The sequence below is a fragment of the Patella vulgata genome, chromosome 4 (genome assembly GCF_932274485.2).
Source record: "Patella vulgata chromosome 4, xgPatVulg1.2, whole genome shotgun sequence".
Taxonomy (NCBI): domain Eukaryota; kingdom Metazoa; phylum Mollusca; class Gastropoda; family Patellidae; genus Patella; species Patella vulgata.
In genome coordinates this window covers 18,849,935-18,867,625 of record NC_065882.2, presented here as the reverse complement: position 1 = coordinate 18,867,625, position 17,691 = coordinate 18,849,935, and the positions used below count along the sequence as shown (strand labels likewise).

Sequence of the window (17,691 nt, the reverse complement as noted above, 5' to 3'; positions counted from 1 at the left end):
TGGGTAATTAGAATGACATGAGCTAAAATGATGGGAAATGGGGGGGGGGGGGGTTAGGGTCTGGTGCACGGGGTACATGTAAGGCTAGATCTTACATATTGTTAACTATAGCATCGATTCCTGTAAAATGCATGTTATTGTTCACTTGCCTTCTATGTCATTTTGTAGCTGGGTGATCGAATAACATCAACTAGAATGAGGGGGATTACATTTGTACATTCAAGACTTTTTTTATATAACAAAAATATTACAAAAAAGGTTTGATTAAAAGACTAAACCAAAAATGTTCAAAACTGGAAGTTAGAACCGCTGTGCACCAGGAAATTAAACTTTAGGTTGCTATCATGTTGTATTATATAAGTAACAGTTGTATATCGTTGAATAAAGGCGAGAAATTCCAATACATCTACTCGCCCTACTGTTCAATAATTAAACAAATCTGAGTGATTGAATTTTTTCTGGCACAACGAAACACATGTAATAAGTCGCATCGCGTGAAGCGTGCCAAAACTTGTTAAAATTTCTTATTACGTTTTTTTTACTTAGTCAATCACGAGACACGAGCTTGATCATTTGATTCAGTTTGCACCTCCCCGTGTGAATATATTCAATATATCACTGTTTTTTATTAATAATATACCTACTCAGGGATTTAATCAGATTTTGATGTCACGTGATGATAAATGAATACATTGCGTTTTTCCAATATCTTATTTTCGGGTTATGTAATATGACAAATAAAAAAATAAAAAAAATATGCGATAAAGAAAAATAGAAATTGATTAAATGCACTAAATGAAACGGACATTTTTTTTTAACTTCTAAAAAAAAAAAACATTTTTAATTTCCTGGAATAAAACTTTATTTTGCTGGCACCAAATGGTTATCAATATTAGCGCATCTTATACAAATTTTAAGGATATACTTCGCTTGAAATGCAGGAAACGAGAAAATCCAAGTTTACAGATAATTAATTTCCTGTAATTTGGAGATAAGCCCTTCCTATTTAGAATAGCTATTGTTTATTTGAAACCTCTTAAAGGGCGTATAGCTGTATTCTTTGGAACTTTAATCAGACGAAATCGGGTATAAAGGCATTTAGTAATTTTTGTATTTCTTTTATTATAAGTTCTAATCAAATATGGTCGGTTAAATATCCACATAGTCCCAAATTGAATGGCTAAGTCCATTATACATTAGTTTTCTTTTTAAATCAGCCATTTTTAATAACTTCTCCTGTAATATGTTTGTCTTTGTTCATTACAAATGGCGTTCGAAACCATTATTTCCACAGTGTACACAACGTCGTGTACTGGTTTAAAAATGTCCTTTGTGTCTTAAATATTGGATATTGATCCTGTATTTTCAGCGTAAGTTAACACCATCAATATTGATTATATTTTTTATATTTTTATTTTAATATAATGCATAATATTGAGTTAGCGGTTCTGTTTCTTTTAAAATCGTTTGAGACCGAGATCTTTAGTGAAAAATAAATGACGCCACAAGATTGCCGACGTCACATTTTTTACTATAATACAGTGCATAATCGCTTATAATTTCAAAAGGTAGCTCACATACAATAAAATATGGCATTAACACTGTTGTATTGTCAATATTCAAGAAATCCAAAGATAGGTTGCCAGGTAACAAAACATACGCCCACAACAGCTAAATCGGCCGCGCCGTCGAGACAGGTTGTCGCATATTTATTCTTTTGTAGATGATTGGGGCATTTACAAGACAGTTTCATACAGATCAGATAATAATTTTCGTCGTTTGAAGGTCCACAAGACTCTACAAGCTGACACAAAGACTTCAACTCTGAAAGTAATTTACAGAAATTGTTGAAATTCGACAGGCTTTTTCGTTTTACTAATTCAAATAATGCATATAAATTTCAAACAGATCGGGTGATAACTTTTGTCATTCGAATGTTCACAGGTTCAACAAAGTAAAACAATGGCCATAAATTTAGAATTTACGGAAACTGTCTAAATTCAATAGGATTCTTCGTTTCACCAATATAAATGATGCAAATAAATTTCATAATGATTGGATGATAATTTTTGTCTCTAGAGCGTTCACAAGGTTGAACAAAGTGAAACAAGTGTCAGAACTCGGGAAGAAATTAACAGAAATTGTTGAAATTGAATGGGATTCTTCATCTCACTGATGTAAACAACATCATCAATTTCAAAAGAATCAGATGATAAATATAGTCTGTAGAGTGTCCACAAGAAATTGTGGTAAACGGACGGACGTACGGAGGGAAGTACGGACGGGGGCGACGGCAATATACGACCACATTTCCATGTGTTTGTATAAAAATTGATTGAAGTGTACTACAATCTACACACTTTTTTAACGTCTGGGAAAACTCTTAATTTCCGGAATTCTTGGTTAACTTGAAATAAGAAGCGAAAAATTCAAAGTTTACGTATATTTACAGTGGCCGATATCTTTCTCTCTAACTTTAATCACTAGCATCAAAGGATATGTTTTATATTCCAGCGTTAAGGTCGTCATCGAGGCCCAGATGTGTAAACAAAAAAAACCCTATTAATACATCGTCTCGTGTTATATTAAATATAATTGATGAATTTTTATGTGTAACATTTATAACAGTTTTGTCGAATATAAATATATCAGAATCTATGAGCTATTCGAACTCCTCTCTATATATACCAATGTTAGCTATGTGTCCCCCACCACTGTTAGCTGTGTGCCCACGCCGGCACTCCTTACCACCCCTACCACCACAGCCGTTAACTATGTGTACCCACCACTGTTAGCTATGTACCCCACCTGCGCCAGAACAACGATCAGCTATGTTCCCACCACAAAAACTGTTAACTATGTGACTGCCCCCACCACAACAACTACTGTTACGTTTAGCTATTTGAACCCTGCCCTATCACCCCACACTATTCTCTATGCGAACTCCCCACTACAATTGTTAAAGTTACAATTTCATATTTTCTAAGAAAGTCAAAACATAATTATTTCTATGTCTTTTGCTCAATAGGTTGTCAACTCACTATTATACGATCATAGGTTATCTTTCTCACACTTAAAAATCTTCACAATTACCTTCAATTACCTCCCTTGTTTTCCTATTCCACACCATGGAATAGCTATCTTCAAACGTTTGAATTTGAAGTTGAAAATGATATTTTTGCCAATTTTTCAGCTGACAATAGAGATTTATAGTATTAATAGGATTATTCTTTAACAAGGTAGGACTGTTTATAGATACCATCTATTATAGGGCTTTATTTTAATACATTTTAGAAATATAACTTAAAAATATGAAATTGTAACTTTAACTGTACCCTATAATGCCAGGTAATATATCAAATCTATATCAATATATATTTTAGATATTAGTCTCAAAATGACCATTTATAATATTGTGTTAACCAGACGTTAAACCTATAATTCCTTTCAACTCAGGATAGACGACGGTTCAACTGTTCAGAACAGTTTACATCCTTTCAGCCACTGGGTCTGATAGCTGGATGTCAGCGTGTACAGTAAATCACTACAGTTTCAAAACCAATCTCTGAATTTCCTCCAGGTTTGATTGTTTAGTCAGCTATAACTAAATATTTGAACTTGAATAGAAGAAAGAATGTGAAGTATTTTAATTTGACGATTTTGTCCCCAAAAAATCTTCTCAATATCTGGATATCATCTGTCCAGAAACTCTGATTGTCCGTCTATCTATCTCAATAGGATAATTGATATAATGTAAACTAGTTGGATGGGAGGTCCCGTCAATTTGTTTATCTTTATTTAATTGTTTTGATGGAAGACAGATCTGTTCTATCAAAGATAAACCATGCTATCAATCTTATCACTGCTTAAAATAACACGCTTGGTGTTTGACACACAGGGACTAGTGAATAAACCATCAGCAGAAATAAATTAGCTCTTGTTACAGGGTGGTACCAACCGGGACCCCGGGGTTAAACGAAGGACACGTTAACATTTACGTCACTGCAAATTGCTTAACGTCCATTCACACAAACTAGGCCATTTGGCGATTAACGTATGGTATATTTTGTTTCAATATTTTATTCAATATAATTACACATTGTACAGTCTAAAGGATACGACAACAAGCAACATGCTTATGAATATCAGGAATTCCCTTGCGGGTTGTTTCGCAATTTTAGGAACCTGGAGTACCCGTCGAAAACCTACGAACTTAGGTTACGTGCTTGTAACGCTTGGGTCGAAATAAGGTATCTTGACTCAATGCATAAGACTAGTCGGCCACAAAAGCCGCTGTATTAATTGAGAGGTTAATCAAAACATTTTTAAAAAGCTAAAAACGCAGATATTCCCCATAGCCGCTGCAACCAAATGTACATTTTTCGTTCACCTAGTATTTGTATTTCAAACAAACTTCATTAGACGTTCAAATTAAATTCGATCGATGTTTCAAAAGCTTAGCTCTGAGACGTAATGTCCGATAAATTGAAAGCATCTCTACAATACCACTATTATAACAATACAATTATTTTCGAATCTTTGAGTCGTAAAAGAATAATTGGACCTAATATTATTTTTTGTATTAAGGAGCTATTGAACTTAATAGCAGACAAATGTTGGCTAGAGCATGCTATATAAATAACACGGTGATCTATTTAGTCTATTCAAATACCTTCTACCAGTCGGCATTATTAACCATTTGTTTTATAAAGTCGGCTCTATAACACGAGGGAATTCTAACAAATACAGAGTTCCAATTATTACTAGTAGAACCATAGACGAAACTATTTAATTACTCTCCTTGGGGGGATATAAGGGCTAAGAGATGTAAGGAGTATACTATCAGAATCTCCACTCGGCAACTCAAGTCCTTATCAAGATTTGGAGATGAGTTAATGTACCTATCATGTATCGACAAGAGAGTTGAAATGCTGTAGGGAGAAGACAAGTCTCGTCTTGTGAAGAGAGATCAGGTTTATTCTACTCTGATATTTTTACGAGTCTGTAAATGATCATTCTCGAAAACTCGGCGTTCATCATTCACTCTTGGAATCTGGACGTTTGTTTTGCTGCTATCTTTTGCGTAGACGTTTACACCCAATAACAAACTGCATATTTTAAACGTGTATTTGCATGAATTTGGATTTCGTAACATAACCAACATTTATTTTGTAATTTTGAAAACCCCAACTCTACACTAATATGAAACTAATATTGAGGGTTTAAAAGTTTGCATGCTAAATTATGTTATCAATTTACAAATAGCATGGGATTCACGCTGGTGAAATATAGCGATGAAGGATTAGCAAGATCAAACAATTTAGCAAAGGATCAATATCCAGATTATCTCCCTTTATGTTATAAAATCTGTCCAGAAGAATATCAAACAGATTTGCTGCTTCTTTCATGCTTAGGTGAATGGACCGAACCCTTCCTTATTTACAATAGAAGTAATAGTATTAAGTAAAGACGTAGATATAACCGGAAGGTCTGGGATGTAATTAAATGTTAAACATTCAGAAATGCATGATGAATAATTACTAATTAAGAAGTAGTTAAATTTACGAACAACCAAGCTGCGTTGAAATTTAGAATGTCAAACAATGCTCCCGCCCATTCTAATGCTACAATTAGTATGGACACAAAAGACATGACAGTTTCACTCGGTACCCGGTTTGGTTCGGTACCTTCTCTATACATATTATAACTAACCACACCCGGTCTTGATGAACTTTATACACCACTGAAAGGTAGTGTTTACAGCGATTTCACAACTTTTACTTGGGAGACAGACGTGTGGTTTCATTCGGAACTCATTTGGCTTGGCATCTTGTTTTTGTACTAATACAAAATAAGCGACCTAAACATAAACAAACCTCACTGGGTCTTGATGAACTTTATATACAATGACAAGTTGACAATTGTTTTGAGTTGAAATACACGCGGGAATCACAAATGAAATGAAATGAAATGGGATTTAACGTCCTACTGTTCTGCTCCTATACTGGGCTAATGAAGACAGGCATACGCCATACAGTGTGCTATGAGGGAATTTTTGCCCGGGCAGAGGCACTATCGCCTACTCTTATATCGAATTCCAACTGCCAGGGGATCTTTTACGTGCATTCCAATATATACACGGAACCTCGGTTTTTCGTCTCATCCGAAAGACTAGACAGCTGTCCTTGTCAGGCCCTCCGTTCTGCACCACTGACAAGGGGAAACCACGTCGGAAAATCTGGATGAACTTTCTCGGCCAATGCAGGGATCGAACACCCGACCTCCAGGCTAGCGAGCCAGCGTCTTAACCACCTAGCCACCGTGGCTCCGACGCGAGAATCCCACGAGGACAGTAGTGATAATAAATTAAGTTATGCTTACCTGTCAAATAAAAGATATTTATTGTCTTCCTTCTCGACACAATGACCCATGCGTGACATATTGTGTAGACTAATCTCTATATCTCCTAACATACTCTGGTACCATGTACCCCGCCAATCAGTCGGGAATGTACATTGTGATCCTGAAAATACACAACACCAAATAATTAGATTAATATGGAGAGTAACGTACTCCAACAACAGAACTCCAACAAACATGATATCTGTGAAAACTAGAAAACTACACTTGGATGTCATATACATTGGGTAGTACACGACCCCCCCCCCCCCCCCAATATGTAAAAAGATTCCCTAGTTTTCTGTTTCTTTGCATTATACCATTTACATTATGTATCACAATCGGGTTAAATATCGGATATTCTTATTATTTTTGAAGTGACGGATACCCAATAGCTGTATTTATGCCTAAGATCGTGTTAGTTCACCCTGAGAAATAGTTCGGGAAATAATATATTTTCTCAACGTGAACAGAAAATATTTCAGGTAAAATACAGGATTATTTCGGGAGATAATCTCACCTGCACGCAAACGTGATTATAATATCACACCAGGTGGCGCCACGATAATGGCCAAAACAATTCACAGGGCAAAACAGTAACGCAGCTGAGCAAAAACAAAAATCAAGAATATAAATGGAGTTTTAATAATGTATTTGTGTTATATTATCTTAAAAGACCAATGCACTATGGATGATATTAAGAAGAGTTGTTACGGGGGAGGTTTATGGTCCATCACCATCTATTATTCATATCACGTATAAACATAATGGCCGATAAGTAGAGGTTTATAGCAGATGATGCCTACTTGTAGATCCTGGAAATACTTAATGAAACGAAAAACCAAATCTTCTTATGAATATTTTATAAACACCGAAATACTTGACATGAATGAATGTTTTGACCCAACATTAAACCGGCAGTTCTTGTATAAGCACTCGTAAGTTATTAGCAAAATGGTACTACTTAGCTAGTTAACTTGACATATTCCCCCCTATAAAGTTCCTTTACTATTACACTGTTTTTCCCTTTTGTATTTATGCGCTTTTGGTTTTGATGGTCGTCAACTATATTAGTGCACCGGATTTATTCACTTGATTTGATATTTGTTGTTTATTTTTTGCAATGTCTTGTCCGCGGGTTTGTTTTGAGTGTAGTTCGGCCCCTTTGCACTTACTAGTAGAAAGGGTGAGCATGCGCCAGGACAATAATCAGGGTCTGCGAGAGACGAATATAGGATATTATTTTGACACAAATCAAAATTGTCTCCAGCGAACATAGACCTAAATAGATACAATAAAATTATATTGTAAAGAAGGAAGACAGGGATGGTAAGTCGATATACCAGTCAATCCACAAGATATTAAAATCAGCTTTTTTCATTGCACGGTAAGTCTAATATTAACAATCCTAGCTATATCTTCTGATATCTTTGGAAATTTTTCAATTACCATTCATGTTATTGGAGCATGATTAGTGATATTGGTCACGCCATGTAGTTATGCTTAATACCAATAAATTCCTCCATGTTCACCAGCCCACAATGACTCTTGCCCTGAACATCAAAGTGATGAAGAGAATAAATAATTCTAGATGCCACTCGGCACGCAACTTGGTGTAAAAACACTGATGGCCCTTCCACTCTTATAATCACAGTCAACTCTTCTCCTCCTTGATACAATCTCTACAATTCACTGGCATTGTGTTAAATCCACAAGTAGAACATAAGTGGTATCAGGTGTTCTAGCAAAGTAACCACATCATGCCTTGTGCACCACACTTTATATTAATTATAATCATTTGGATCGATAGTGAGGTCGGTGCTTATACTGTGTAGAGGTGCAAGACAAGGTATGTTGTGGCACGAAATGTTTTGGAAAGAGTAACCATACCCTGCTTCGTACACCACAACTGATATTACTTACAATCATTTGGATCGGTAGTTATGATTTGGATATTGAGTTGAAGTCCCACAGAGCGACATGTTTAGACCTACTAAATGTTTTAAAATTACTAGCAAGAACCTGTTGTAACCCAGATATTCACTGTACTAATACGTTTTGTATGGACAGTGAACAGATTCTAAACCATACTTGAAGTTATCAATAGTAACATTCAAATCTTTAAAGCAAATCACTCTTCTATGACTAACCAATTTTAAATGCATTTTAAACCAGGGAGCAACAAAAGATTGCAACAGAGCACATTCTAATTTAAAATGTATTCAAACTTTTTTTCATTTATAACTTGAATTACAAACCCGTCTCAAATTGTATTTAAGATTCCTTGTTCCATGTCGAGCATTGATTAGAAATTCTATGCCGGTAATAATACCGTTGAAAATACCATAAAAAATCGCATTTTTTCATTTCAGTATTTTACTGTAAAACCAAAAGTCGTTCCTCGGTCTCGGCTACAGGGAAAAATTCTCGTCATAACTGACACCCATCAACATCACTCTCAATAAAAATCGAATATATGCAAATAATTTAAATGACTGAATTTTACGACAATCAGAATGAATAATGTATTTTACGACAATCATGCTCAAATTCCAGCGATCATATTTCAAATTAACAAAATGGACAGCTACGTCAACCGTTGAATGATCTTCAGCAACAATTTAATGACCTCATTTCCCGGACTGCACGAGAAGGCAACACAGAGCTTGACAATGGTCGTATAATTAGAAATTTTGTCATTTTTTTCCAGTATTGGCATGGTGGCTGGCTATATTGAAATGGATTCCTGAACATTAAACGCTGCAGCATGTGGATGGTTAATCACTCTTTTCTGTACCTAGAGCCACCGTAAAGCCATACAGCGCTAATGAGAAAACCATAGAAAAAAATCACATCGTTTTTGGCTTCTGTGGAACTCAATGAGTCATGAATTTGGGTAAACATCAAAATGAAATTATTCGTGTCATATGAGGTCATGCTACCACGTAGATATTCTTTTTAATACTCGAATACAATCGAATGTAATATAATCAAAGATGAATTTGTCAAATTTCAACAGGTTTGGCATGGCATCAAAAGTTATTGATGTGTTATTGTTCCATAGAAAACGTGCACAACAGTTTTAGCTACGTGTTCAAAACGACTTGGACTATTTGATAAGATATTCCCGTAAAGACGGGGCACAGCTGTTTCCCAATCACTATTTAGGCGATTTTGTGAAAAAATGTATTGTTTTTTGGATTTTTTAAAAAAAATAAAATATTCCGTAATTGAAAATATTGGACAACACCAATTTAAACCTATTTGGCAATTTTTAAAATAATTTATGGATTCCATCGATAACTACATTTAGCCCTAACTGATAAATGGTGTCGTTCACCAGACAGGGTAAGCTTATTTATTTTTCTAACAAATCTGATCTCACGTCTTGTTTATTTGGAAAATTCACAAAGCCAAAACATATATTTAACATTAGTATATTGTTGTCCAAATGAAACCATATCAAGAACAATCTGTTTAAATCACTTTATATAAACTGGGATCCGCCCTAGAACATTGGTGGGGCATCGACCTCTCGACTAGATCCCGGCGATGGCAGGGGCGACGCATGTTGGTTTGTGCTTATATATACTAATTTATCAAGCTCTATGTATTTTTTTTTCTTTTAAACTTTGATATCTATATTCGGCCTAATTAAAAGCTGACAGTTTCTTCTGTATTTTAGCATATCTATATTGGGTCTCATTAAAATCCTACAATATGGGTCTTTATATATATCTATAGTCTATATATATATATGGTCTATATGGACAATACTAGTAACAACAAAGGCCAAAAACCAAGAATAACATTGAAGCTTAATTACAACTATTAGAATTCATTGAATTCCCCCACATTTGTGTAATTAGTAATGACATCATGGTCTCAAAACGGACGCAAAAAAGCTTTCAAATTTGTTGTAATTTAGACCAAGTGATGGGCGAGTTTCATGTTGAAACAAGATCTCGGAACAAAAGACAACATGGCGACCTTGACAGCACGAGAGACGACACAATAATGTTCCAATGTCTTTTTTTCAACATCGGAAATCAATAAAGGCCTGTCATGCGACTAGCAATGCGCGTGCTGCCTGCAAATCCCTTTTGATGAGTGTCAGGTAGCCACAGGTTAGTGGAAATATTACCTCCCCTGAGACGAATAAATCCCAGTAATCTCTGCTCGCCTTATTGTTACCCAAGATATCAGTTCGTCATAGAACCACTAAACCACGCTAAACCATGCCATCATATCCAAGCAATGACCTGAAACGGCTCGTCTAGCGACAATGTAATGAATATTTCACACGTAATGGACATGTTTTTATTCGGCAAGATGGAAATTGAAGACATTAAACGAGTGTAACTGACTGTTAGAATGATAGACTCTAGTTTATAATGGATGTCTGGTAATAAGTGTTACCACCGAGAGGGAAAATACATCACATTTCAATAAAAGAAAGTACAATAAGTCTGAACATGCAATCAATATAATAACAATGAATGTTTAAAACCATAATGTGCTTGAAGACCAATAATCATTTCGGTTATGAGTATTTAATACAAAAAAATATAAGGATTAAACGATCAAGTAAAGGTGGCAATTCATAAATGAATTATCTTTGAGGGAAAGGTTGGTGATCTACAGCTGGCTGCATGAAATGTATAGAAAGTAAGATGGCCATTATTTTGATGGGCATGGCTAATGTTTTGACCTATATGATTTTTAATATGTATGATCTGAGAGTCTGTAATTGACTTATTATTGTGTCATTATTACATATTCGTTTTTACGTCTACAGTACATCACAACAATTCTAAATAAGAAAATGGCCAGAGCTGTCTGTGAAAGTGTGCTAACATTGAAAGATACTTAAATCTTGTGTACTCTGCCAAAGAAGAATGCTCGTTTCTGACTACATAACTACCCTTTTTTAAAGTTACATTTACCCTATGACCCTTCAATCAGTATAGCGTAATAAGAAAAAGACCCCCACCCCCGCCCACCCCGTTCTACTGACATTTATGTCAGTTTTATAATCGTATCTATATTTTTACTAGTCTTTACAATTTAACTATGGATCAAACTTAGGTTGAAGTTAAATTGGAATGAGCAGACATATTCCCAATTGCCGAACTCGGTGAAATAAACCAATTAATAAAAGCACAAAAGTACAATAACAGCTGTTAGCAATGAGAACTCCTTAAATAAATACTTATAGTGTTATAACAAGACAGGTATACGAGCATATATTCCCAATTGAAACTGTGGTAAGAATTTAAAACTACATCTTGAGACATATTCTAGAATCTTTGACCAGTTTGTAAAGTTCTTTGTTTTGATTTGACTTGATTCGGAAATGTTTAGATTATGATGTGTGCAAAATCGGCCAGCCTATTGCAGGGTCAGATATACACGTTTTAAGAACATATTAACTAGTTGTATGGCATTTGGAAGGTCAACTTACTGTTGTTCGGACAGACAGGCAGAAATACTGGAGAAATGCCGAGATGGACAATAAACTGGTGTATTCCTGATAAATGTGACATTCGTAATCCATATAAATTAAAAAAAGAAACAGCAATTGTTAACTGAGTATTAATAAATGCAGTCTATACAATTTTTACATTTTTCTCTATCCTAGACAGTATATATTTTTTAAAAGAGGTAATATATTTGTATAACCACACAAATCACATGACATGTCTATGTCTGTCGATATTCCCGTGAGTGTGTTCCATCTTACAACAACTAACCCTTGCTTACTGAATGGGTTAAGTACAAAGCAGTAAATTGGACATTAAAGTTTATATTTCACGTATGTATGTGATTCACTGTCACACACCTGTGTTCTACCAAACTTCCCACCCATTTACAAAACATAATGATACATAATTATATATGGTTTTATGTTCGAGGGGAAAATATATGACCAACGAATCGACTAAAATTATGGAGGGAAAACGACACCAAAAACTATGCAAGTATAAAATTACACGTTTACTATGTATATCAACCCCTCAGTTGAGAACCCGTGTGAATTCTTATTTGGTAACATTCAGGGGTATATATAATTTTACCCTTTTCTGAGCACCACTGACAAGGGGAAACCAGGATGAACAATCCCGAGGAATGTCACCGGTCAACACACGGATCGAACCGGGACTGACTGGGAAGTCGTGGCCGAAAGGTGTTGTTGAGATTAGTAACTACGACAATAAAAACCCCAAACCGTAAGTTACATCATGGGCTGGGTGTCATTGTTTTCGAGTTGACAAATGATTCTTGAGAAATAAAGATGGCCCTATTAAATCAATATTAAGTAAAATGGCCATAGCACTGGCGTGGAATATCGTCTGTAAAGATTATTTTACGTATATAATTAATAGTTTATTAAGGGAACATGTACAGCCGTACAACTTGTAGTTTACCATGGTTGATAATTGCCTCTAACTACCGGTTTCTTGTTAAGATATTGTAAGCCCATCAGAGATATATCCCGCTTATTAACTTCAGTAATCTACACTATAATTTACTTTAATAACTCGTGCAAGGTTCATATCCTACCCCTTAGCTATATAATTATAATTACATTACTTCTTATATTTTATAATCACGATTGAATGATTTCTCTAATGTGATTGCCCGAGAAGAAAAACTTTAATAAAAATAAATGCAGATAGGAAATTGATATCATGGATCTTTTTAGTTAGCATTTTTAAGCGTTTCAATGAAAAAGAATGAATGAAATGGGGTTTAACCTCCTACTTTTCTGCACTGACTGGGCTAGTGAAGACGGGCATATGCCAAACAGTGTGCTATGAGGGACATGTTGTCTGGACAACAAATGAATTAAAGCTGCAAGGGTTCTTTAACGTACACTTCAACGTGTACACGATACCCCACTGTTTCTTCCCATCAGAACGACGACACATTGATCCTTGCCAACTCTTCTGCCCTGCACTGCTGACAGTGGGAAACCACGCTGGAAAATACGGGGAATTTTCTCGGCCAACACCGAGATCGAACCCCAGACCTAACGGTTAATCGTTAGAAATAGGAATGAGTTCCGGGTGGGGTGGGGTGATGGAGGGTCTTTGCTGGCGCCGAGAAATGAAATGAAATTGTAGTGCGCCAATGTCTTACTCACTGAGTCCCCCTTGACTCCCTTCGTGTATAAGACCCCAAGCAGACATTACATCATTCTCCTTTTTTTTCCATCATATTTTTAAAAATCAGACGATCTTAAGTCCAGGCAGTTTCCTGCCATTCAAAATAGAATAATGATTGGATAGGACAGTCTTACGAAATCAAGAGTTAGCTATTTTGAATTTCTCTATTTTAAAACTTTACGATAGTTTGTTAATATCTTATATTAACATTTTTATTTGAAATACAACAATATCTGGACAAAAGCCACTCATAGCTCGTTATGTACAGACAAGTAGCATATAAAAAAATATAACACCAAATTATATTCATTCATCCAACTTGAAACCAAAATCTGACTTAGTTAAAGGTAGGCCTGCCATGTACGACCCCAAATCCGTTAACAAAAGGTATTAAAAGTGTTGACCTCTTTCGGTCCAGAATGATTTCTCTACATATAAATATGCGAACCTCAGAAATATATTTATTCTAACATCGTGACCTACACTAATCAATGAGCGATCAACTGATATATACTCTTCATTTTCAATTAATTTATTCATGAAATTCGGGTTGTAAATGTATTCTCATCGACTTGCCAATAAAAGGTCAGGTCTAGTCTAATTCCAGCGACATTCGATGTCTATTTTAGGACGTGAGCCGAGTCATCAATGAGCATACTTCTTTTTCAGGGACATTTTGTTTTTAACCGACCGTGTTTAGTTTAGAATAAGTTAATGGACAAAGCAGAACATACAAGACATATGGGAGAAGTACAAGATTGAATTTAGTAATAGACATCAAGGGGAAAACAAGACTGATTCGAGAAAATATACTATAGGAAACACACAAGACAGAATCAAGAAAATATACAAATATCAGATGGGTTATCCTTGTGGGATAATTTTGCATATTTAAAGGAGACGAAACTATTTAATTAAGATCAAATATATTATTGAACAAAATTGATCTTGTTTCGAGTAGTGATGGGGTATGCTATAAACTATTAAATGATTGTTTTTAAACATTATTGGAAGTCGGATCGTTTATAGCTCATTTCTGATGACTTTGTTAACAGCATCATATCTAAACTCGGAACAAGTCAATAACTATAAACTATAAACTCCAATAAATTCAACAAATATCATAGAAAGGGTGCTATTTCAAGGTCCATGTCCATTCTTGGGTATTGGAATAACTAGAAAGATAAGGAATATTTTAAGAAATCTTAGATGCAAGAGTGGTGGTGGGTATCGTGCAAAACGCTTTGTATGTGTGTATGTGTGTGTATTATTAACAATTCTATAGTATTACAATGCAGGATCATCAGTGCATTATATTGTTTCTTCCAATAATTGATTTAGTTTCAATGTTTCTGATCGATAATACTTTTAAAATTGATATTAATACCAGGGCGTTGATTTCAGAAGTATGTAATATTTACATTAACTATTGCCACCTAAAGACATATTTAAGAGAGTTCTATAAGGTTCAGTTGTCATGGCATATTGACAGTTGGACAGTCTCTAACAATTCCGATTACTGACAGTAAGAAATCGATGTTTGAAATTGACATAGGGATGTAGAAGTAGGAAGAACCAGAGATATTCTATCAGTACCATCAAACTATAAGAGTACTTCAAGGTCTTCAACGTCTGCAACTAGTAATTAAATAACAGTTCCATATGCTGTCAGTGGAATCCTCATCATCTGAAGGTTAATAACCCACGTACATCCTTACCATCGTCTTTAGTCAATACCCATGTTAAACACATTTATAGGATTTCTAGATGATATGAGTTACATATATACAGAGTCATACTCATAATATTACTGTTATATAGGAAATAATCACTCCGTCTGATTGCATTTACGTTCATAATATCAACAGTTATTCAGATGATGACCCTCCACTTGATCTATCTAGATACGTGGTCTGTCCACACATCACTGAGAAAAGATATCGGGTATTTTAGAAAGATATTGCCTAGCCTGTCTATTCCATGATACCCGTCACTTGTGAGGGGGCTTTGGGCCCACACACATAAATCACCCGGTATTAGCATACTATCATAAAGGTAGCATAGCGTTTTCATACATTGCTGGGGGGGGGGCATTTTGAGACTAAAGGGTTGTTATTTTATGTTACATTAAAAATACACGTAAATGCATAAAATAAATAGATCAATCAATATTTAACATTACCCAATCTGCTTGAATCATAAGGTTTGCCAGAGAGAGGGAGAGAGAGAGAGAGTTGTCTTTATAAATGGACGGTTAATGTATTGATGGCCAACTATATGATTGAATTTTAGTAAAGATATAATCTAATTGTTGAGACTATATCAGTGACAACATTAATTTATCTTAGAATATTACTGACTCTGATTATATTATAGCATCGATCCATTTTACATTATTCACTTAGTTCACATCAGTTCAAAGCCCGGTTCTCACTTCTTGGAGATAACTCGGGCATAGTGAAGTTCCATATTATTGTTATCTAATCCCCTTGTAATATATTTATTTTAAAAAAATGCTAAAACTGTCGCGGGGTCCGATATGGATATTTGACTAGACATTGTGAGCATGTTCAAAACCGTGTATACTTTCGTGTGCATGTAAACGACCGTTTTGCATGCCAACAATATCGACTAGAGTGTGCCTATTATGAAATAAAATGAAATGAAATGGGGTTTAACGGCCTACTGTTCTGCTCCTATACTGGGCACCACTGACAATGAAATGGGTGTAAACGTCCTACTATCTGCCACAACCGGGAAAATGAAAACGGGACCAAAAGGAGGTTCATCCATGTATGCATTGGTGTACACGTAAAAGGAACCATATTGTGCGATTCCAAGAATGTATACGGGTACTTTGGGGACAATGTATACACACACGATGCATATTTTAGTACATAAATGTAGGACGCTAAACGCCATTTCATTTCAAGTTTTGCGAGAATAACCCGCATCCCATAGGTGGTTCATTTATTGAAGTGGAATGTAATTTGACGACTTAATGACAAGTAATTTGTATTTTAAAGGAGACGTTACTCACTGCTGGGGCATCATCACTTAAAAATAATTTCCTCATTTTTACGGTTAATGAATCGAAACAAGGGCGAACACTCCAATTGATATTTGGACAATAGTTCTTTGTGTGTTCAAGAATCAGAGTGGTTTGGTGTAAGACAATGGACACACGTTTTCCACTCCAATACGATCAAAATACAATTACAAACGAATATTTGAAGTTTCTTCTCCTAAAAGATGTTGAAAGAGTTCAGACAAAGGACATGGAATTAAGTCGTGTCGCCAGACTAAATATATTGTTGGAAACAACGGGATATCGGCGACATGTCTTCTACAGATCGTTCTAGTTTTAAAGATTGGGATTCCATTCGTTGCCCGAAGCAATCTAAAATTTCCACCTCCGTCTTAGAATCAAATGGAACTATCAGAAATCAGTAGCGCGCCAGTTCATCACATTCTATCTTTTTTTATCCCCCAATCATCCACTAAACCTAAAAGCCAGTTAAATGCCATTTCCACGGCGCAATTAAATTTACTAGGGTCTTTAGCCATTGTCAGGAACTTAATGAGTGTTAGGTAGTCCCCTCCAGGAAGCTTCCTATTGCCACTAAGAAGCGAAAACGTAATTAAAATCTAGAGAAGTACAAGTCAGTAACGTGTTCGGTGTCTGTTCAACGTTCGTTCACCTCAGGGGAGAAAAGAAGTCAATATGGCTGCTCGGTAGTTTAATATGTAGTCAGCGCCCGAAGCTAGCCATCACCTTGCCATTTAAGTATTATCTGATTCTTAATTTCCAAATGTTGCCTAAAACACATTTTCCAATCTGTAGCCCATCTGTGTTATTCGTGTAATATGGGTTCACGTTCGATGAAATCACATTTTCGAATAAATCTGTACTGTTACTCGTGAACTATGGGTTGAGGTTGGACGGAAAAAAGGAATAGCGTTTAACGTCTAGTCAACGCAATACTTCGGTCATTTTGAGACTGTTATTTGTTTCTTTTGTCACGTGCGCAATGCTTGAGCGGATATTTTTGCCCATACAGTGGCGATTCCAGCTACTCTTAATCGAATTCCTACTGTCAAAGGTTCTTGTACACTTGTCAGC

The 17,691-nt window shown here is 35.5% G+C and overlaps 1 protein-coding gene across 1 annotated transcript in view; it reads right to left on the bottom strand.

Moving 5' to 3' along the window:
- LOC126818931 (uncharacterized) overlaps positions 1–17,691 on the bottom strand; it is a 148,576-nt gene that overhangs the window by 28,547 nt on the left and 102,338 nt on the right. Inside the window, exon 2 of the mRNA XM_050546628.2 lies at positions 6,382–6,523. Within this exon, the coding sequence (XP_050402585.1) occupies positions 6,382–6,523 (142 nt within the window). The remainder of the gene's footprint in view (positions 1–6,381; positions 6,524–17,691) is intronic.